Raw genomic sequence first — 22,234 nt, 5'->3', positions numbered from 1 at the left:
TTGACTGTTTAAAATTGAAAGTGATATACCAAGGTATAGTTTGGGGGGATATTTATCCTGCTTGGTGTTCTCTGAGTTTCCTGGACCTGTGGTTTGGGGTCTAACATTAATTTGGGGGAAATTCTCAGTCATTTTTCTTTCAAATAGTTCTTCTTTTCTTTCTTCTCCTTCTGATAGTCCCATTACATCCACGTTAAACCTTTTCTAGTTGTCCCACAGTCTTTGTGTAAGCAGATAGGGTGGGGGTCCCTGGAGAAAGAGAATGAGGCATGGCTTTCTTCACATAAGGGAAGACATTTTTTACATTAACTATTTTGTGATCTAATCCTGGCCACAATGCTTGCCTTTGAACAGGTCTCAGTAATTAATCACCTTAAAAGAGGAGGAACAAACAACTGTTATCAGGCAAGAGAAGTAACAACAGCAAACTCCAAATTTTGTTTCAGTGGTAAAAATTAGCCTAAAGTGCTCAACCATCAGATCAATAGGAACCTAAGGGATGAAGACATTGATCTTCTCTTTTATCTTTTAATAATATAATTTATATTTTATCCCCCAGAATTTATTATTTTTATTAATAACTTTTCTTAAAATATTTTAGAAATATTGAGATAATATGACAGCATTCTATTGGAAAAAACTGCCTTAAAATGTCTTTATTTCTTGCTAATTTTTTGGTTATTCCTACAAAATTTATATGAAATTGATGCTTTCTAGGAGTAAAAGAACATTTTCAAAAATCTTTCTCATCTAGGAGACTCTACATTCTCTCTTTTTTTTAAATTTTATTTTACACTGGAGTATAGTCTATTTCCAATGTTGTGTTACACTCTGTCAACTTAACTAGTTTTCCCTGAGGTCACTGTTTGTTAAGAATGGACTGCTCTGGTATATTTCAAACTGGTTCCTTTCTCTCTCTCCATCCCAGAAGCCTGATGGGATTTTTCTTTGATTTTTATTGTGGAAATAAACATTTATTTCAGTTTAATTAAACACAGTCTAGAAAATCTAGGGTATTACATGATACAATCTGGGAATAGGCAATATTTAAGTTTAGCTAGCAAGCCCAAAATTATAAAGAAATCACAGACATATTTTACCATATGAACATATCTATGAACACGTGGCAAAATAAAATAAATGGCAAGACGCTTGCTCCTTCAAAGAAAAGCTATGACAAACCAAGACAGCATATTAAAAAGCAAAGACATAACTTTGTCAACAAAGGTTCGTATAATCAAAGCTATGGTTTTTCCAGTAGTCATATACAGATGTGAGAGTTGGACCATAAACATGGCTGAGTGCCAAAGAATTGATGCTTTCAAACTGTGGTGCTTGGACTAAGTTTGGTCCAAACCCTAGTACGGAAGGAGATCAAACTAGTCAATCCTAAAGGACATCAACCCTGAATATTCACTGGAAGGACTGCTGCTGAAGCTGAAGATCCAATACTTTGGTCACCTAATGCAAACAGCTGACTCACTGGAAAAAATCCTCATGATGGGAAAGATTGAAGACAAAAGGAGAAGGGAGTTGGCAGAGTATGAGATGGTTAGATAGCATCACTGACTCAATTGGCATGAGTTTGAGCAAATTCTGGGAGATAGTGGAAGAGTCCACGGGGTTGCAAAGAAAAGGACACGACTTAGCAACTGAATAACAGACAGAAGACAGTTAAAGAAACACGGTGAAGGCAGGACAGAGTAGTAATATCTGTGACATTGAAAAGAAATGATAGGACTTCCTTGGTGGTCTAGTGGTTAAGAATCCACCTGCCAATGCACGGGTCACAGGTTTGATCTCTGGTCCAGGAAAATTCCACGTGCTGCGCAGCAACTAAGTTCATGTGTATAACTGTTGAGCCCTCACTCTAGAGCCCGCAGTCTGCAACTACGGAGCCCTTATGCCACGACGACTGAAGTCTGCACACCTAAAGCCTGTGATCCGCAACAAGAGAAGCCACTGCAATGAGAAGCCCATGAATCGCAACAAGAGTAGCTCTCATTTGCTCACTGCAACTAGAGAAAGCCCATGTGCAACAAAGACACAGCATAGCTAGAAATAAATACATAAATAAAAAGGATAATTGATATAAATAAGGATTTAGAGAAAAAGATACCTCTGATTGCAAAATTAGATGCATATGCACATGAAATTTGATGCTGTTTTATCAAATAAATGGAAAAAAATCTATGAGTATTTTTCTGTCTGCATGCGTGTTAACTATTCTTTTAATGTTGTATTGTGTGAAGAAAAAAATGAAGAATACTAAATATAGAAGAATGTTTATGAAATAGTAAATAGAGGTAAGAGAGCTAAATAAAACAGGTAAATAAAAAAGAGAGCTAAGTAGAAAGGGAAGAAAAGGGTAAGGGGGAAAAAAAACCAGCCTATACTAAAATAGCTAGCATGTATGACACATTGTTACAAAATCACAAACAAATATAGACAAGAAAAAAATTAAGATTATAAAGGACATTGCAACCAACTTGCTGCTGCTGCTGCTGCTGCTAAGTCGCTTCAGTCGTGTCTGACTCTGTGCGACCCCATAGACAGCAGCCCATCAGGCTCCCCCGTCCCTGGGATTCTTCAGGCAAGAACACTGGAGTGGGTTGCCATTGCCTTCTCCAGTGCATGAAAGTGAAAAGTGAAAGTGCAGTCGCTCAGTCGTGTCCGACTCTTAGCGACCCCATGGACTGCAGCCTACCAGGCTCCTCTGTCCATGGGATTTTCCAGGCAAGAGTACTGGAGTGGGATGCCATTGCCTTCTCTGTGCAACCAACTTACCAGAGGGCATGTCCAAGGAATTCATATCAGTATTTATTAATAGATGCCCTTCTGCTCGAAGTCTCACAAAATGCAGTCCAACGTGGACATGAGGCAGAGTATATATAGTCTTGGTTATTATCAATCTGAAGTTGTTATGTATGTGTTCAGCTTGACTGTACTAAAGGGACAGGGGTCAGTTCAATCTGGTTTTATGATTTATTCCAGGGGTGATCAAACTCTCTACAAAAAACCAACTAGTAAATATTTCAGGCTTTCTGGGCCATATCATCTCTATCATAACTACTTATCTCTGCCACTGTATGTAAAAACAGTCATGGACTGCGATGGTTAATTTTATGTGCTAACTTGGGGAGGCCAGAATATCAAGTCATTTAATCAAATTCTAATTTAGGCACTGTAGTGAAGATATTTTGTAATTGTGGATAGAGAGATATGTATCATATACTACTGGTTCTGTTTCTATGGAGAACTCTGACTTATACACAGACAATACATAAACTAATGGGCCTGGCTGTGTTCCCATAAAACTATTTACAGTAACAAGCAGTGAATCCAACCTTAAGAACTATCAATAATAAAAGACAGTTGCTTTTATTAAAAGCTCTATGTTTTGACACTGTGAAAGGTGTTTCATACATGGATCCAAGTGTCCGATCAACTGAGAATTGTTTCTGACCAGGCCAGATATTCTGGAGCAGCAATGTGAGCAGGAATAATTTTCCTAGAACCAGTTAGACCATAAGCTTAAGGTTAAGAAAGAGTTTCTCAGAGAAGGTTTCAAGATGGTATTCTGTTTTTTGGTTTTTATATTGTTTTCTCTACTGGTTGTGGAGATCAAAAGTTATTGCTGCTGCTAATCCAACAGAAGTCAACCAAGAGCATGTCTTGGATGCTCATTTATTAAATGGAGCACCTTTCAATTGTTCCTGAAAAGGGGAAATTTTTAATTCACTAAATCAAAGGTTTTTACTTTTGGAATAAAAAGAATTTTTTACAGCAAAGATTTAAAGCTAAGGACCTTTTAAGTAACATGTTCCTTAGAAGGAAGAATCTTCAAACTATAGACTGTTACTCAATAATAATAAGTACTGTATACTTAAGAGTTAGCTATAACTTTAAATAGTAGATCTTTAATTTGGTTGATGCCACAAGGTTCCCTTCTCCAGAATTAATAAAATTCCCATTTAAGAAGAAATTGGCATCCTTTGTTTTCAACTTAGGGACACTCCCCCTCCCACCCCACGTAAGAGGATCCTAGGTATTACCTGTTGTACCTCAAATGTTTAAGAAATGACTACATTTAAAAATAAATTGACTTATAAAAAGTAAATGTAACCACATCTTTTCAAGATCACATCTTTTATGCAAAGTAGAGAATATCTATAAAATTGCCCTTACCATAGAGAAGCTTCTTGGAAGGTTAGGTTATGAGTGATAAGATATAGGGAAAATAGAAACTTTAAAATTCAGTATCTGAAAGAGAATTCTAACCTATCAAGTAGTTGAAGAAATATTCAAGCATAAGAGCAGAGAGCTGTTATGACCATGACCAAATGATAGACAAATTTATAAAGTAAAAGGGGATAAATTAATAGTAAAGAAGACCTTAATTTACAGAAGAAGCCAAGTTCAAAAATGGAAATTAATGGGTTGGTTTGGCAAGTGGTGAACAAAGATATTTATACACAAAAAGGTATGTCAGAGTTGATCATAAAGATAAAAAGTTCAGCAAAAAAAGGTCAAAAGGGGGAAATTTGTGCAAAAAAAGATAATCATGGGGTCTAAATTGGTCAGAAAAGTTCTAATTTCAAATAATTTCCCTGTCAAAACATTGGTCCTCATTTTAAGTTCAGAAAATATAGTCACTCTATTTGTATCTACAATCTCTATCAAATTCTCTTTAATGTAGAAAATTTCAATAATTATTTTCTGATAATGAGAATTATCTGGAAACTCAAATCAGAGAAAGTACATTAAAAAACAGTATCAACTAACAATTCTTACACAACAAAAAAAATACTTACTAGTAGTCTTTATTTACTAGCATCAACAAGACACTAATTTGGAAGGTCTGCTTAGCCTAAGAAATTGGTGCCACACTCACCTCTTCTGATATTATCAGGGCTGAGTAGGGATGAAGTCACAGTCTGCCAAAATCTGAACCATTCTTGACAGGTTTGGGGTTTCTGTAGAGAAGTTACCTCTACCAGGTCTGACTCAGGAAAATGGTAGTCAATCCTTCTAGTGCAGAATGTACCTCAGAAGATGTTTACGGGACTTAAGTAATAAGCCCCAGAAAGATATTAGTAGTGATTTAGACATGGAATGTAATAGCTAACAATTATGGTATGCTATGTTCTAGGAACTGAGGCATTATCTCATTTAATCCTTTTAAAAAAGCAGTGGGTATTCATTTTACAGACAGTAAAGAATCTGCCTGCAATGCAGGAGACCTGGGTTCCATCCCTGCGTGGGGAAGATCCCCTGGAGAAGGAAATGGCAATCCACTCTAGTATTCTTGTCTAGGAAATCCCATGAACAGAGGAGCCTGGCAAGCTACAGTCCATGGGATAGTAAAGAGTAGGACAGGGCTTAGTGACTAAAAACAAAAACAGGATACCTAAGCTTGGCAAGGTTAAAGAAATGCTCAAGGACTTCTTTGGCAGTCCAGTGGTTAAAGACTCTGCTTCCAACAGAAGAGGCGCGGGTTTGATCCTTGGTTGGGAAACTAAGATCCTACATGCCCAGCAGACAAAAAAACAAAAAACAACACAGAATCGCTCAGGATCACAAAGGTAGTGAGAGGCATGGTTGGGATTTGAACTTACGCAGTACGGTGCTTCAGGATATGTATACCCATAACCATAATGCTACAGGTACAAAACAGGTTGGGGGAAGAAAAAGTTTTCTACACAAGGCAAATCATCAATTTTCTCAAACTTAGTCTCTGTTCACTTTATCCCACACCAGATAGTTAATCTTCAAATCACATTTTAAAAAGTTAGACTGGCATTTATGTACCAACTTTAAACAATTATGATCTTTAGTATTTTACAATTTACGTTAGTGAAGCATGGACAGTCTGTTAAGTCTCCAACAGAGTGAAACAGAGATGATACTGATTAGTGCACACCCTCCAGATAAAATGACAAAGAAATACACATAAACTTTACACTTCATTTATTGAAATCATTTGTATCCAATGAATTCCTTAAGCAAACCAATAAAATAAGTCAGTTTACAAGTGTCATCAGTATGCCTCCCAAGTTTCAATAACTTATTTTTACCGGTGAGTAACTTACATGTTTGATACCTTATTCAAAAGCCACATATCACCTAAATCCACAGAAATGGTGGTTTTTTTCCTCTAATCTACTCCCTTAGTATTCTCTTAACATCTTGGTTTACCACATTTACATTTTTTTAAAAGTTTCGTCTCATTCTCATCAGACCATTTATCACACAATTTTCCTCCCTCTTTCTAAGTAGATGCATTTTTACCGCAAAATCTGTAGCTACACTACCAAAGATTAGTGCCACAATTTTAAAAGACATGACTGGAGAAATACACTACTACCAACACTGAACTACCACAAGGAACGAACGGTCTGGGACGAATCGGCTCCGACCCTTAAAGAAGAGGGCTCGCTGCCACCACAGAGGGTGAACAGGGAATGGGAGGAGGGGAGGTCGGAAAGGCAGTGTTTGATTCAAGTCAATAAACATTCACTGCGCCACTCACCCAGCGCAAAAGGAAAAAAAAAAAAAAAAAAGATGGGCGGTATTTCAAGCAGTGGGCCCTGCAGGTTTGCCAAAGGGGCCAATATCCTGTGGCGCGGACTCGGGCGCTGGGCAGCAGCAGGGCTTCTGAGCCCTTCACCAGCCAGGCGAGGGCGGCCAACCAGGGCCGGGCCTCTAGTGCCCCGCTCCCAATGCCCGCAAACTCGCCGGCCCAGTCGCCAGCCCGCCGGCCGATCAGCCGCAGCCGCTTACCGGTGGCGCCTCGCTGCCTCCCCGGGGGCAGCCCTTCAACGGTTGCCGCAGTCAGAGCACCACCCCGCGGTGGGGTACGTCGAGCCCGCCCGCAGCTCTCTGATCCGCGTAGCTCCACCAATCTCGCGAGAACTCGGCGGAGTCCGCGAAGTCGCGGAGAGGAGAAGGGAGGGGCATTTAACGGTGGAGGCTGGTTCTGAGCCGGATCCGGGAGCTGGGCGGACGCCATTGTGCTTCGTGGTCTGCTGTTCTGCTTCAGGTAGAGGCCTAGAACTCCGAGGAGGAAGGCGGCGGTGTGATCGCTGGGAGCGGGACAAACCCTGTTCAGTGCCAGGTCAGGGGCAGGGGTAATAAACTGCGGACCTCGGGTTTCTGGCTCTCGGGGAGGTGGTTCCAATCGAGGCCGCGGGTGGGGGAGGGGAGGAAACGAAGTGCTGGGCTGGGGACACCGAGGCCCCTTCCTTCCTTTCAATATCCAGGTGCAGGCGCTTGATCCGGGACCGCGGGTGATAAGGCGAGCCGGGCGCAGGCCTTCTTTGCCGGTGGCCTTTCGTCCCGTGGTGGGGTTTGTGACGGGTGGCGGGGGCAGGCCGTGCGTCTTCCTTGTGGACGTGTGGCGGCCTAGGGGAAGGGGTTTGAGCCCTGATTTTGGCCTTTGGCAGCCTTCTCTTCGATCGGGGTACAGACGGTCCTCCGGAACCTCACGGGCAGGGAGTGTCACGAGTGAGGTATTTAATGATCGAAGTGTTAAAGGCGGGGAGATTTAGGGCTTTGCCAGACCAACTTCGAATTGAAGGAACCTTGCCAGCCCTTTATGTAAGGGTAAAGATTTGCTCATTGATCATCCCTGGTCTTGAGTATCGTGATACTTTGGGATTTCTTTAGTATTGTAGTATACTGTGTGTTCTTCAGATAGAAATAGGTGGTGGTATGTTTAACAGCGTACCTGTTGGCATAAGAAGTAAAAGGCACAAGTAGTTGAATACAGTACTCCCTCATTTTAATGAAACTGCGTAGTAAAGATGAATGTGTACGCACACCAAAAATACTGTAACTCTGTTTTCCTACGAGCAGATGTAAATATGTAAGGAACATCTCTGTCTTGGTAATACTGATAAATTGATCACAACTGGTGTCGTTTGGCGCTATTAAGAGCAAAGTGCGAAGTGAAATTGCATTCCTAAGATTATTATTTTTTTTTATTTTGTAGGATGTTTTAGGTATTTTTCATTATTAAAGTAATTTTAAAATCTCCCTTTTTCTTGCGTTAATCTGTTTCTGTCTGGAACTAAGAGATGAAGTTAAATATGAATTTTAAATTTGAAAATCAAACGCTATACCATTGTTTAAAAGGCACATACTGTAACTAGTTTTGTTTTTTTTTTTTCCGTGAAATAAAATTGTATTTCAGAAATGGGGTCAGTATTTCATTCACAGCTCTACAGCATTTGTGAAACAGCAGTGACACAGGAGGCATTAGGGATCGACATATGGGTTTGAGTCTTGATTTCGCCGGAATTATTTAACCTTCCTAGAGTTGAAGTGAGGATTAAATTAGATTTAGCAGTGTGTGTAGCAGTCAACACGCTGGGGGACATACTTGCAGAGTGAACTTTTGATAAATGTAAACAATTGGAATTCATACCAAAGTCCAGTTTATATTCATGCATTTTTCAAATTTTACTCTCCCTGCAATATGTTCCTCACAGGGTACTGAATGCTTCTCACGCTCATAATAATTATATTTATAAAAGTTCTTACTTTAGATAAGAACTTTTTACAACTTTTTCTATGCCCTAAATCATACCACAGATGTAATGTCAGCATGGTTGGTAAGTATAGTTCTGCGTCTTTTTTTTCGAAGCTGCATGGTGGGTCAGAGGTCTGGAATAAGGATGGTTAAAGATTCCTTTCTTAAGTATAGGTAATTTCTGTTTCTACCACATTGGCAAGAGAGCTTAATATTCCCAGATAAAGCACAAAGATTCCCTGTATAGATACACACATATGTTCTATGTGAAGATGTAAGATAATCAGCTTGAATATAGAAAGACATCCATAGCTCCAATTTTTAACCAGCTACATATCCATTTCACACAACTCTTCATCTGATATATGTTCAAGAATTGCCCACTTAATTTCAGGAAAATAATTTTAAGTAGTGCAAAACTATCAAAAAATGTAAAACAATTTTTGATAGTTTGTTGTATTTTAGTTACTAGATTCTAGATTAGGGCTTTACATTACAAGAAGCTTGACACCGCGTCTGCCTTGCACAACTCACAGTTTAATCATCAGACTAATGTATGAAGAAATGAAGTCGCTCCGTCATGTCCAACTCTTTGCGACTCCATGGACTCTGCCAGGAGTCTGCCAGGCTCCTCTGTCTATGGGATTTTCCAGGCAAGAATACTAGAGTAGGTTGCCATTTCCTTCTCCAGGGGATCTTCCCGACCCAGGGATCAAACTCTGGTCTGGTCTCCCGCATTGCAGGCAGATTCTTTATTGTCTGAGCCATTACAAATAATTATACATTTAGACTAATGTGTAAACAGTTACTATTATCTTAATGTAAGTATTGATACATTCTCCTATTGTAGGAGCACTGAGGACAGGTGTTTAATTCGGGGGAAATTTTTATAGGAAGTATTACTTGAACTGAGATGTGAAGGATGGTTAAAAGTTTGATAAGGAACCTGTAAGTCATGGTATCATGGTTTGTTTAGGAATGTACAGTTTGTTCCCCATAGCTGAAACAGTTGAGTGGAAGGTTAGAGTATGATGGGAAAAGACCTGTACTGTTTTAGAAGGTCAGTGCTCTATGCTTTTGGGATTAAAGAGCTCTTGTGTCCCTAAGCCAAATAAGGAATGACTTTAAATTATGTTTCTTGATACATCCTTCTGTTACTACAAATAATTGTGTTAGTAATAAAGAACAGCGGGAAATGGATAAGTGAAATGTAAACCTTGTAGCAAACCTCATTTTTAACCAACAAATTAAATTTAACTAGTGAACCTTTTAGCTGTTTAGTAACTGAGTCAAAAACTGATCACATTAGTATAATTACAATTTAAAATGAGTAAAGATTTTGAGTTCTTACTAAGATCTACTTGAATTCAATGAATCAGGATTATAGGGCAATAGTTTATTTTCTCATAGTTGTAATTTTACAAAAATTCTATTTTTAATACATTTGATAATCATAAGATGAAGCCGAAGAGGGAGGGCAGGGTAAAGTTATAATTTGAGAGTTGGCTGGGTTACTTTTCATGGTCTTAATTTTTAACTTTTCTTTGGTCTGAACTCCTGATGTCAAAGCTGGTTTTTCTTGTTCTCAAAAGTATTTCTTTGGCTCTACTGGTTAGACTAGATAAGTCAAATGCCTGGTTTTGAAATTACCTACTGGTATACACCCTGGGATTTCTTTGGAAGGAATGATGGTAAAGCTGAAACTCCAGTACTTGGCCACCTCATGCGAAGAGTTGACTCATTGGAAAAGACTGATGCTGGGAGGGATTGTGGGCAGGAGGAGAAGGGGACGACAGAGGATGAGATGGCTGGATGGCATCACTGACTTGATGGACGTGAGTCTGGGTGAACTCCGGGAGTTGGTGATGAACAGGGAGGCCTGGTGTGCTGCGATTCATGGGGTCACAAAGAGTCCGACACAACTGAGTGACTGAACTGAACTGAACTGATACACCCTTTAGTCAACAGCTTTTAAGAAGAGAAATCTTGAACCTTCAAAACTAGTTTTCATCTCTGTTATGATCATCTCACTTTAGTGTTACGTTTGCTGGTTTCAGAATAATTCTAAAATAGTTTCCAGTTACTCAGTGAAGGTTGAAACTTGACAAAGATTAAATACACTTCAAAGGAGGACAGATTATTTCAAAGTATTCTAACGTAGACCTAACATTTTCTCGTGAAGATGTTGAAGTTTTTCCAGTTATTTTTTTAGACTTCGGTGTATCTGTGTGTGTGAAATACCTGTCAGCTGAAAATCAAGAGGGATTTTTTTAAAGACCCCAAAACTTCTGTGCTTTCATAGTGTTTTCCTTGTGACTACCCCTAGATTTTATGTCTCCATGTTCACTAATATCAATAGAATGCTAGGATTTCCCATTAAGAAAAAAATTTTTCTCGGAAGCAGATGTTTTAAACAAAGACTATACCATGTAGAGGTTTTTAACTATGTTTATATTTCTGGGAGACTGTTGGCTGTTGAAATACATTGGTATTTTCTGTAATAACTCTGATCTTCATGCCAGGAATTCATTGCAGAGTACTGTTGTGCTTTTGGTAATTCAATGACTGTAACTCCCCTGGATTTTAAGAAAAAGTCTAAGTTAGACCCTGAAACGATTAGATTTTTCATGAGACTAGGTGCGTGATGATAATTGTAGAAAAAGGAATAAGTAAGCTTTGCTCTATTGTTACATAACACACCACCTCAGAACCCTCTGGATTAAAACTAGTGTTTACAGTCTTATTACAGTTCTTTGTGCCTGTTGGGTAGTTCTGTTGGTTTTGCCTGGATTCACTCATGCAAGATTTTTAAGGCTAGCAGGTCCAAGATGGCAGGCGTCCCTCGCACTTCAGGCACTTGGTGTTGGTTAACGTTTAGGCTTTGCTCACTGTGGTCTTTTATGGCATGAGGATTCCAAAACAGCATTTGAGGGGAGTGAAAAGGGGAGCTATAAGACTTCTTATAACCTTGGAAATCATACAGTGTCACATTACTTTCTGGTGGCTCAGACGGTGGAGAATCTGCCTGCAGTACTGGAGACATGGGCCCCATCCCTGGGTGTGGAAGATCCCCTGGAGAAGAGAATGGCTACCCACTCCAGTATTCTTGCCTGGAGAATTCCGTGGACAGAGTAGCCTTCAGGGCTATTGTCCATGGGGTTGCAAAGAATCAGTCACGGATGAATGACTAATACTTTCTTAGTCACAATGAATTTCACAAGGTAGCCCACATTCAAGGGGTGGGGAAATAGATTCCATCCTCTCCCCAGGCAGATCAGCACCATTAGTGCGAAGGGCCATGGGTATTTTGTAACCATACTTTTTAATTTACCACAAGTGGCTTAGAATATTTTATTGAGAACAGACATTCTTAAAGATATCATGACTGGGATTTGTTTTAAAATAGAGGATGGTGAAATAGTCAAATGTTGATAATTGTTGAAGACCATTGTTTGGCATGTGGAGGTTTATTATTGTCTTGATTTTTGTGCATGTTTGAAATTTTCTCATAGTGAAAATAAAATTTTTAAGGCATACTCAGATAATCTAAACTCCATTTTGCAAAGTGATTCTGACCTTATTTCCCATTTATTATTTACCAGAATTTGCTACTTCTTTTGTGGTGTATAGATACTAAGAGGTATAAACCAGCAGTGCTGCAATTTAGAAAGGAAATATTTTTAGGAGTTCTTCATAGATTTTATTGTAATGTAAGATAAAAAATATCTTTTCATCTGCCAGTAACTGTTTCCCTTAATTATCAAAGTTAGAGTAAAAACATTTTGAAAAAGTTAAAGGAAAACCCACCCAGACATAAAGTAAAATGTTAATAATATCTATTTTTCCCCCAATTTTGTATGCATTTGCTTAATATAAGTAAGGTACATAAGTTATCTTTACAATGATTATCCTCCAGTACCAAAATCTGAATGACTTTAAAAAATCTTTCTACTATGTGTTAAAGACAAATTTCAAATAATGGAAAAGCTAAAGTAATGCCTGTTCAGTCACTCAGTCATGTCTGAGTCTTTGCGACCCCATGGACCACAGCCAGCCAGGCTCCTCTCTCCATGGGATTTTCCTGGCAAGAATACTGGAGTGCGTTGCCATTTCCTCCTCGAGGGGATCTTCCTGAGCCAGGAATCAAACCTGCATCTCCTGCATTCATGCAGATTCTTTACCACTGAGCCCCTGGGGAGGCCCGAAGTAATGCCTACTAAAGCTGTTTATATGAAAATTTTTTACCACCTGATGGTATTGCTTAATACTAGCTATTATTTACTAACTATATACGGTGTGCCAGTAAAGCTCATGATACATCTGTAAAATTAGTACTATTGTTATTCCCATTTTGTAGGTGAAAAAAATAAAGCATTAGTGATATTAAGCCCGGAGTCACACCAAGTAAGGGACAGACTTCAAAGCTCATGGTCTCAAATGTTGTACTTACAAGTAGAAATTGGTGCATATGCTGAAAATTGGGCAGCACTTAGTTTATCTTGCTTTTATCCTGTTTACTGTTTTGAAAAAATTGCCTTTATTAATATATACATTTAAAGTAAAGGGAATGTCTTAGGTATAGGCTATTAGTATGAATGGGGTTGGGGCCTTTTTGATAGTCTCGTCATTTGGTTTATGATTACTATGTGACTCATGACATGTTGAACAAGACTATTTTAAGAAGGGAACACAGTGATCTATAGAGTAATGGGAAAGGGTACATGTTATTTGAGAGATTCCTTTACAAGCAGAATCACCTATTAAATCAATTCAGCCACTTTCTCTTCAAATTTTTTGTGCTCTAGTTCTTTCCTTCTGTAAGTACAGTAGACTTTCTTACTCTTTGCTCAGTTTCTCTTAAACCCTCTCCTGTATTTGCCATCATCTGTTTTTCCATCCTTCATTCTGGATAGTTTTCCTCTAGCCTGTTTCCCAGTTCTCTGGTTTTCTTAGTTTTGCCTAGGCTACTGATAAATGCATCAATTTCCCAGTTTGCTAATGTTAGAGCCATTTCTTCATCTGGTTCTGTTGATTGATATCTCTTGATGATGAACTTTTTTTCCATGTTTTTTTTTTTTAATTTTATTTTACTTTTTAACTTTACAATATTGTATTGGTTTTGCCATATATCAACATGAATCTGCCACAGGTATACACGTGTTCCCCATCCTGAACCTTCCTCCATCCTCCCTCCTTTTCCTTGTTTTTTTAAACTTACTTTTAATTGGAGGATAATTGTTTTACAGTGTTGTATTGGTTCCTTGTAGTTTTGTGTCTTAAAATTTTTGATTGATGGTGAAATGTTACAAATTAAAGAACAGTGGAGACTGAGGTCATAATTTTTATGCCTGGATATGGACATATCTTGTCAGACTGTTAATGTGGTAGATTGAGTTGGTCTGTAGTGGAGCTGGGTTTGAACGTTCAGAGTATTCTTTGACTGCTTCTGCATGGTGCTCAGTGTGAAGCTGGAATGCTGGAGGGTTTATTTCAGTATTCTTTCACTAACCTCAACTTCTATAGGCCCTGCATATCTGCACTACAGAGAGGCCTACAACTCGAAGGCTGTTGTAACTCCCTAAACAGTAAACTGCTATACCTTCTTAGATACTTGGAGGAAAGTCAATAGGAAAGGAGGTGTTCTTAGTTTTTTGCATTCTTCTTGAGTTTAGGCAGGCTCTAAGTGCCTGAATCTTAGAGGTGGGGAGGTCCCAAGATTTATCTCCTTTTCCCAGACCCCTGTCACCTCCTCTCCACCAGGGTGAACTGGAAAGAAAGAAAGAAAGAAAGAAAGTGAAGTCGCTCAGTCATGTCTGACTCTTTGCCACCCCATGGACTGTAGCCTACCATGCTCCTCAGTTCATCCATGGAATTTTCCAGGCAAGAGTACTGGAGTGGGTTGCCATTTCCTTCTCCAGGGGGATCTTCCTAACCCAGGGATGGAACCCCGGTCTCCCGCATTATTTTAAGATGGTAGTTCTCTGGGGACTCAGCAGTAAAGAATCCGCCTTGCTAATGCGGAGATGCAGGTTCCATCCCTGGGTTGGGAAAATCCCGTACAGAAGGAAATGACATCCTACTCAAATATTCTTGCCTGGGAAATCCCATGGATGGAGGAGCCTGGCAGGCTGCAATCCATGGGATGGCAAAAGAGTTGGACATTGTGACTTAACGACAGCAATTTGAAAGTTAAGTGGAAAAGGTGGGTTAGAATTCTGGTTACTGGGGTAAAGAATTTAAACTTAATTTTTAAGGTAGTAGAGAACAGTTGAAAATCTGATTGGGGAGTGTTGTCATTACTAGTAAGATTAAAGAGAAATGAGAAAATGTGTGGATTAATGACAGATTCCCTTTAAACAAGGCCTATTGTGCTATTATTAGAGACAAACGTTGGTATACTTAGAGTAGGTCTCATTCATGTAAAGTCTTGCTGAAAAACATTGTAAAAATTTAGTTTAAATTTGTATTTTAGTATAAGTTGTGTGATAAGTTTTCAGTTGCATTTAGCATGTGACTGAGATCTTGTTAACTTGCAGGTAACTTTGGGCACACAATTTTGCATGTTGGACAATGACAGAATTCTTTGAGGCTTTTTACCTAGTCTAAAGTTTATTTCCATAGACTAGAGTTGAATTGTACTGTTTATAGGTAGGAGAAAGTGTTTTTTGGGTCTAAAATTCCTTTATAGAAATCAGCCACTAAAAACATGAACTTGTTTTTAAAGAGCTCTGCAGAGGTTTCCTATGAAACCCAGCTGAATGAAATTACCTATTTAAAATACTGTCAATTTTTTTTTTAGTAGTAGTTAAGTCACAGGTTTATGAGATGACAGACTACATAAATTTTGGAGTTGGTATAAATATTTGTTATCCACTACTGTTCCTTGTGCCAGTTACTCTTAAAATGCCTGAAAGTAAGGGAACACTTAAAAGTCACATTAAGACTAGTTGGGTAAACTAGCAGTTAAATACCAACTTAAGAGAATCTTACAAGTTGAAAAGTTCAATACAGTAAAAATCTCAAATATTGATCATAAGATTTTTGTGACTTTGTGGTTCATTACTTTCTTTCTGCATTTGAAATTGAAGCAAGTTCTGAAGAATGAAAAATAGGACCTCTTGGAGCAGTCAGTGCCTCATCTTACTCAGAGATAGATGTGTTGATAAGGAACATGAGCACCCAAGTCCAGTTGATCCAGATGCCTAGGATATGAGTGCGACTCAGAGTAAAAATCGAAGTGTGTTAATGACCGAAGCTTCATAGCAGTGAGTGCTAAATACAGATTGAGTGGCAAGACATGGCAGACAGGCACATATCGCTTCTGCTCAAGCTCGTGCTCCACTATGCTATCTGACTTGACTTATACAAGTTCACATTCTAAAGTATTAATGATTTTCAGATGTCAACAGTGGAGCTTTTAATGAAACACAGGGCCTCATGTGTTTGCGTAAGTGGTCATATATTTGTAAAATCAGCCCTGCTGATGTTTTTATCTTATCACCAGAAAGAAAAAGACCTCAACTATCCAACTCTGGAATCAAACTGAAAGAAATATATATTTAAAGAAACCGCATAGTGACAAGGGCTTTGGAGGTGGCACTGGTGGTAAAGAACCTGCTTGCCGATGCAGGAGATATAAGAGACACAGGTTCTATCCCTGAGTCAGAAAGATTCCCTGGAGGAGGGCATGGCAACCCACTCGAGTATTCTTTCCTGGAGAATTCCATGGACAGAGGAGCCTTGTGGGCTACAGACCGTAGGGTTGCAAAGAGACACAACTTAGCATGCACGGGTAATGACAGAAGGAAAGTAAGAGGCCATTATATTTGGTTAAAAGCCTTGAGCTTCAGGATACTTTTTTCCAGCTTGATTGGCTTATACTCTTTCTGTTAGAGCATTTGTAGCTATTTTAAGTTACATCGTTATTTATGTAGTTTGTTCTCTCCTAGACCACAGCTTCTTTATAGTCATTATCTCACTAGGTTCAGTGTTGTCCCCTCTCTCCATCCCTTTGTTTAGTATTAATTAATGTGCTTAGGACGTGTAAGCATGTGAAAAACTACTTGAATGAATGAATGAACAAACTTGAGAAGATCCCTCGTAGTACCTTGTAAGTGGTCTGATAGAAGTTTTTCAAGGACTGCACATTTTATTTTTCACTATTTTTTGTGCTTTTGACCTACAACTTACACAACCAAATTATATAAGTTTTGTGGTAACACCTACATTGTCAAAATTCAATCAATTTATGTAGACGAGGTTCCAAAAATAGTTTGTGCAGTATAAATTACAGGTCTCGGAGGACTCTGCCTCTTTGCCTTCTCCCAAGAGCTTTGTTTTTAGAGATTTCCTACTAGGTTAGTTTCATTCTGCAAGTAAGTATGCAGGTAAGAATTAAGTATAGACACAGTCAAAGTAAACCACGATAAGTATGATTAAGAAGCATTGTTGTTAAAGAACCAACTGTAGGCCTGTATCTTTTTAAAAACATATTTCCTGTTTAAAATCCTCAACAAATACAGTCCCTTGTTTAATGTTTTTATAGTCTTCTTGATAAAATAACAAATCTGCTACTTGTTAAATCTTTCATGGGCTTTTGTGTGTCACTATTTAACTATTAGTATTCTTTCTACTATTGTATGCCTTCTTTAAATGTCCGATGCATAATTCACTTTTTAAATACAAATATTTATATGGATATATAAAGAGTTTATAAAAAGCTGAAGGTAGGAAAGATTTACGTTAGGTGACTGTATGCTTTATCATTCAAACCAGGCCACTTTTGAGAGACAACACAAGTACTATTAATAATTGCCCAGGGATAATGAGCACAAATTAGGACTTTTCTTGCCATAAACTGAAACTGGTCTCAGCAAACCAGGAAATACGGTCATCCTGCTTAAAAGAAAAACAGCAATCCTTTGCCTCACCCTTTACCTCTTTCCCAGTCCACTTTCCGTGGGCAGCTATCCTTAACTTTTAGCTGTTATAGGAATTACCTTCATATTTCTAAATGATGTGTTCATGATTTTTCAGTGCATTATATATATATACATGTGTGTGTATACATACACACGCACGAGTGCTCAGTCATGTCCCACTCTGCGATCCCATGGTCTGTAGCCCACCAGGCTTCTCTGTTCATGGGATTTTCCTGGTAAGAATACTGGAGTGGTGTCATTTCCTCTGCAGGGAATCTTCCCGATCCAGGGATCGAACCAGCATCTCCTGTGTCTGCTGCATTGCAGGCAGATTCTTTACCACTGAGACATCAAAGAACCCTGTCTCCTAGGTTCTGTGTCTGGTTCTTTAATTCTTTACATGCTGGTTTTCCTAGGACCTGCTTTTCATTTAACTAACTTCCTGTAGTTTTGTCATTTGATTGTTTTTAAAAATCTTTCATGTCTGAATATTATTTTCTCCACCTCATATTTAGTTTCTAGATTGGGGTTCAGTGCAAATTTTTTTTTCCTCAGTACTACAGGCATTGCTTTATTGTCCTCAGAGTTTTTAAAGTTGTAATTAAGAAGCCATTCTGATTTCTTTTGTATTTGACCCGTTTTTCCATTCTTGTAAATTATTGTATCTTTATTTCTGGTGTTCTGAAATTTCAAGGTGATAAATGGTGCTTAGTGTTGGTCTTCATTCTTTGATCCTGCCAGCTACACTTGACCGCTTTCAATGTGGAGATATATGTCCTTCAGTTGTAGAAAAATTTTTTCAATTTTTTGGTAATCTATTCCATTTTCTTTTTTCTCTCTCTATAACCATACTTACAGTCAAATGATCAGTAACTCCCCTGGACAGTTCTGTTTTTTGAGTTACATTTTCCACTTCTGGGAGGTGTCCTGAGTTTACTCCCAACTCTTCTGTTGGATTTATTTCAGTGTATCACATATCTTTTTTTTAAGTGTATAGTTTTTTTTTTTAAGCATATAGCATTTTGAATTTCCATAAGCTGTTCGTTATACTGGTTGCTTTCTGAAGCCTCCATTACTTTATAATGAATGTCTTTTGCTCCTTTTGAGAATAGTAACTTATTAGCTTCTTTCCCCAGATTTCCTCTGAGTTCCTTTTTTGTTGTTGTTTACTTTGGTCTTTCTTTTTGGATACACAGTGATCCTTGGTGTTTGTCTATTAGAGGGAAGCACTAAAAAAGGTGATTAGAAATTCATGGTTACTAGTGGATTTCACTTTGGATAGGATGGTAAAATGACAAGCTAGCTTTGTAATTGAAAGCATTCCAAATAGCAGTATCCAGAAGTGTCTAGTATTTTTGTTTGGTTTTCTGACAGCACTGTAGAAACAGCATCAGAAAAGAGAGGTTTTGGGTCTCAACTTTGAGTATGTAGATTTTCTTTTATTCCTTATACTTAACCTTTGCAGAGTTGGTTGTATATTAAGGGAGGGGTTGGTGGTTTACAAGGAAGTTCCTTATTCTCCAAAGAATAAATACCCTATTTTTTGAAAGAATGGAGCTGTGGGAAGAACTGGAGGTTTTACTACTTCAAGTACAGATTTTAATTCAGCAACTCCATGCATTATCCCTTTATTGTGGTATCTTGTATCTCCAAATCATGATTCTTTCTAGGATGCTACAGCTTACTGCTCTGCTTCCAGTTCCTACCTTTCTGTAAAAATGCTTAGGAAATATTATCCTCTCCTGAATTATTCTACCTCTCCTCCAACTTTTTTTGATTTTCCAAATTACATTGAAATCTCTTGCCTTTTATGATCCTTTTTCCTATTCTTTTCATAGTTAAAGTCTTTGGATTCATCAACTGTCACTTTACAGGGGTTTTGGGAAAAGGGACCAAATAGGTAAATAAAAAGATAACCTTCTCATGTTTAACTGGGACTTCAAAACTGATCTTTTCTGATAAGCTATCTTTGATTTAATCATGTTCCAAAGTATAGCTTTTCTCTGGTTCCTCAACTAGATATTCTTAGATGAATAATTCTAATCGATACTGGGCTTGTGTTTTTATCTTTTTCATGTTTGTGGTATATCTCCTACTGTAGTATAGCCCTTTCGTTTTGTTGATGTCTTAGCTCTCTTTATCCTCTTTCCCATCATTGGTTGATACCATGTTTTTGACAGATAGTTTTTAGTAGTAGCTTTTAAGGTAGAGCCATATGATTGATCTAAAACTTAGTTGATAAGTTAATGAATTGAATTAGGTATTTTGAACTTAAATGCTTAAATCTGAATGTTTTAAAACAGCAGATGTTACTATTTAGGCTGCGTGTCAGGGAAGTCAAGCACATTGATTTCAGTCCACTGCCAGAAAAATAAGAGAATGATTTTTGACCTTGAAAGTGGTAACTGGGACAAGTTGAAGACATTATTGTGATTTCTTTTTACTGTTACTTTCTTCTGCCCTTCTCATTTTACTCTCATGGCTGGTGTCATCTCAGTTGTTCACAGACTGTGCATTGTAAATGTTTTTCCAAGAAAAACTTTGCAAGTTTTTTTTGTTTTGTTTTTACTTCATAAAATGGTTTTCATAGTTGCACTTACTTGTAATAGCCTAAAACTGGAAACAATCCAGTGTTCACCCAGAGAAGAAAAGACAAATAAATTGGGTGTATTGATACAGTGGAATGCTACATAAACCACAGAATGAATTAACCTCACAAATATAGTGTTAAGCAAATGAAGCCAGACAGAAAAAGAGTAAATGTTGTAAGAATCCATTTATATCAGTTCAGTTCAGTTGGTCAGTCGTGTCCGACTCTTTGCAACGCTATGGACTGCAGCACGCCAGGCTTCCCTGTCCGTCACCAGCTCTCAGAGTTTGCTCAAACTTATGTCCATTGAGTCGGTGATGCCATCCAACCATTTCATCCTTTGTTGTCCCTTTCTCTTCCTGCTCTCAATCTTTCCCAGCATCAGGGTCTTTTTAAGGAGTCCATTCTTCCCATCAGGTGGCCAAAGTATTGGAATTTCAGCTTTAGCATCAGTCTTTCCAATGAATATTCAGGACTGATTTCCTTTAGGATTGACTGGTTTATCTCTTTGCGGTCCAATGAACCCTCAAGAGTCTTCTCCAACACAACAGTTCAAAAGCATCAAGTTTTTGGCACTCAGCTTTCTTTATAGTCCAACTCTCACATCCATACATGACTACTGAAAAAACCGTAGCTTTGACTAAATGGACCTTGGTTTGCAGATTAATGTCTCTGCTTTTTAATATACTGTCTAGGTTGGTTATACTTTTCTTCCAAGGAGCAAGTGTCTTTTAATTTCATGGCTGCAGTCACCATCTGCAGTGATTTTGGAGCCCCCAAAAATAAAGTCTCACTGTTTCAATTGTTTCCACATCAATTTGCCATGAAGTGATGTGGCCAGATGCCATGATCTTAGTTTTCTGAATGTTGAGTTTAAAGCCAACTTTTTCACTCTCCTCTTTCACTTTTCATCAAGAGGCTCTTTAGTTCTTCTTCCACTTTCTGCCATAAGGGTGGTGTCATCTGCGTATCTGAGATTACTGGTATTTCTCCCTGCAATCTTGATTCCAGCTTGCGCTTCTTCCAGCCTAGCGTTTCTCATGATGTACTCTGCATATAAGTTAAATAAGTAGGGTGACAGTTCGTCAAGACAATAAGCCTTGCCTTGACGTACTCCTTTCCTGATTTGGAACCAGTCTGTTTTTCCATGTCCAGTTCTAACTGTTGCTTCTTGACCTACATACAGATTTCTCAGGAGGCAGGTCAGGTGATCTGGTATTGCCATCTCTTTAAGAATTTTTCACAGTTTGTTGTGATCCACACAGTCAAACGCTTTGGCATAGTCAACAAAGCAGAAATAGATGTTTTTCTGGAGCTCTCTTGCTTTTTCGATGATCCAGCAAATGTTGGCAAATAAAATGTAACTAATGGTGACCCTTGGCATGTGTTGAGGAATGTTTAGCCTGGAAAACTTAGAAATTTTTCTCACTTTTGAGAAGGGGAGGCAGGAAAACAAATTATAGCATGTAGTATGATGTGTTAATAAAAGTATGTGCAAAGTAGAAGCACGCTTGATCTTGTTTTAAGGCTCTGCTCAGTAATTGAATGGGGACTATATAGACTTTGCAAGCATGTACAAAGTCCTGTGAGAGCATACTGTGTTAAGGAGTGTAAAAATACTACAGTATAGCTAATGCTTACAGTATGAGTATTGAATGCTAATCTCACATGCTAGTAAAGTAATGCTCGAAATTCTCCAAGCCAGGCTTCAGCAATACTTGAACCGTGAACTTCCAGATGTTCAAGCTGGTTTTAGAAAAGGCAGGGGAACCAGAGATCAATTTGCCAACATCTGCTGGATCATCAAAAAAGCAGGAGAGTTCCAGAAAAACATCTACTTTATTGACTATGTCAAAGCCTTTGACTGTGTAGATCACAATAAACTGGAAAATTCTGAAAGACATGGGAATACCAGACCACCTGACCTGCCTCTTGAGAAACCTGTATGCAGGTCAGGAAGCAAGAATTAGAACTGGACGTGGAACAACGGACTGGTTCCAAATAGGAAAAGGAGTATGTCAAGGCTGTATATTGTCACCCTGCTTATTTATCTTACATGCAGAGTACATCATGAGAAACGCTGGGCTGGAGGAAGCACAAGCTGGAATCAAGATTGCAAGAAGAAATATCAATAACCTCAGATATGCAGATGACACCACCCTCATGGTAGAAAGTGAAGAAGAACTAAAG

At 38.4% G+C, this 22,234-nt stretch overlaps 2 protein-coding genes across 7 annotated transcripts in view; one reads left to right on the top strand and one right to left on the bottom strand.

Moving 5' to 3' along the window:
* LOC105002427 overlaps positions 1–8,653 on the bottom strand; it is a 175,671-nt gene extending 167,018 nt beyond the window's left edge. The window contains exons 1-2 of the mRNA XM_010859026.1: positions 8,591–8,653; positions 6,784–7,483 (exon numbers count right to left, since the gene is read on the bottom strand). Of these exons, the coding sequence (XP_010857328.1) occupies positions 6,784–7,483; positions 8,591–8,653 (763 nt within the window). The remainder of the gene's footprint in view (positions 1–6,783; positions 7,484–8,590) is intronic.
* Positions 6,959–22,234, top strand: part of MARCH7 (membrane-associated ring finger (C3HC4) 7, E3 ubiquitin protein ligase) — a 49,485-nt gene continuing 34,209 nt past the window's right edge. For 5 of the 6 annotated variants that reach the window (XR_826952.1, XM_010858989.1, XM_010858987.1 and 2 more), the window contains exon 1: positions 6,969–7,117. The gene's annotated coding sequence lies outside the window, so the exon portion shown is untranslated. Of the gene's footprint in view, positions 7,118–22,234 lie in introns of all 6 variants that reach the window. The other variant, XM_010858986.1, reaches the window with a different exon arrangement.

The sequence above is a fragment of the Bison bison genome, unplaced genomic scaffold (assembly GCF_000754665.1).
Source record: "Bison bison bison isolate TAMUID 2011002044 unplaced genomic scaffold, Bison_UMD1.0 scf7180017864452, whole genome shotgun sequence".
Lineage (NCBI taxonomy): Eukaryota > Metazoa > Chordata > Mammalia > Artiodactyla > Bovidae > Bison > Bison bison.
The sequence above is the reverse complement of the archived record's forward strand: the minus strand, read 5'-3'. Positions and strand labels throughout refer to the sequence as shown.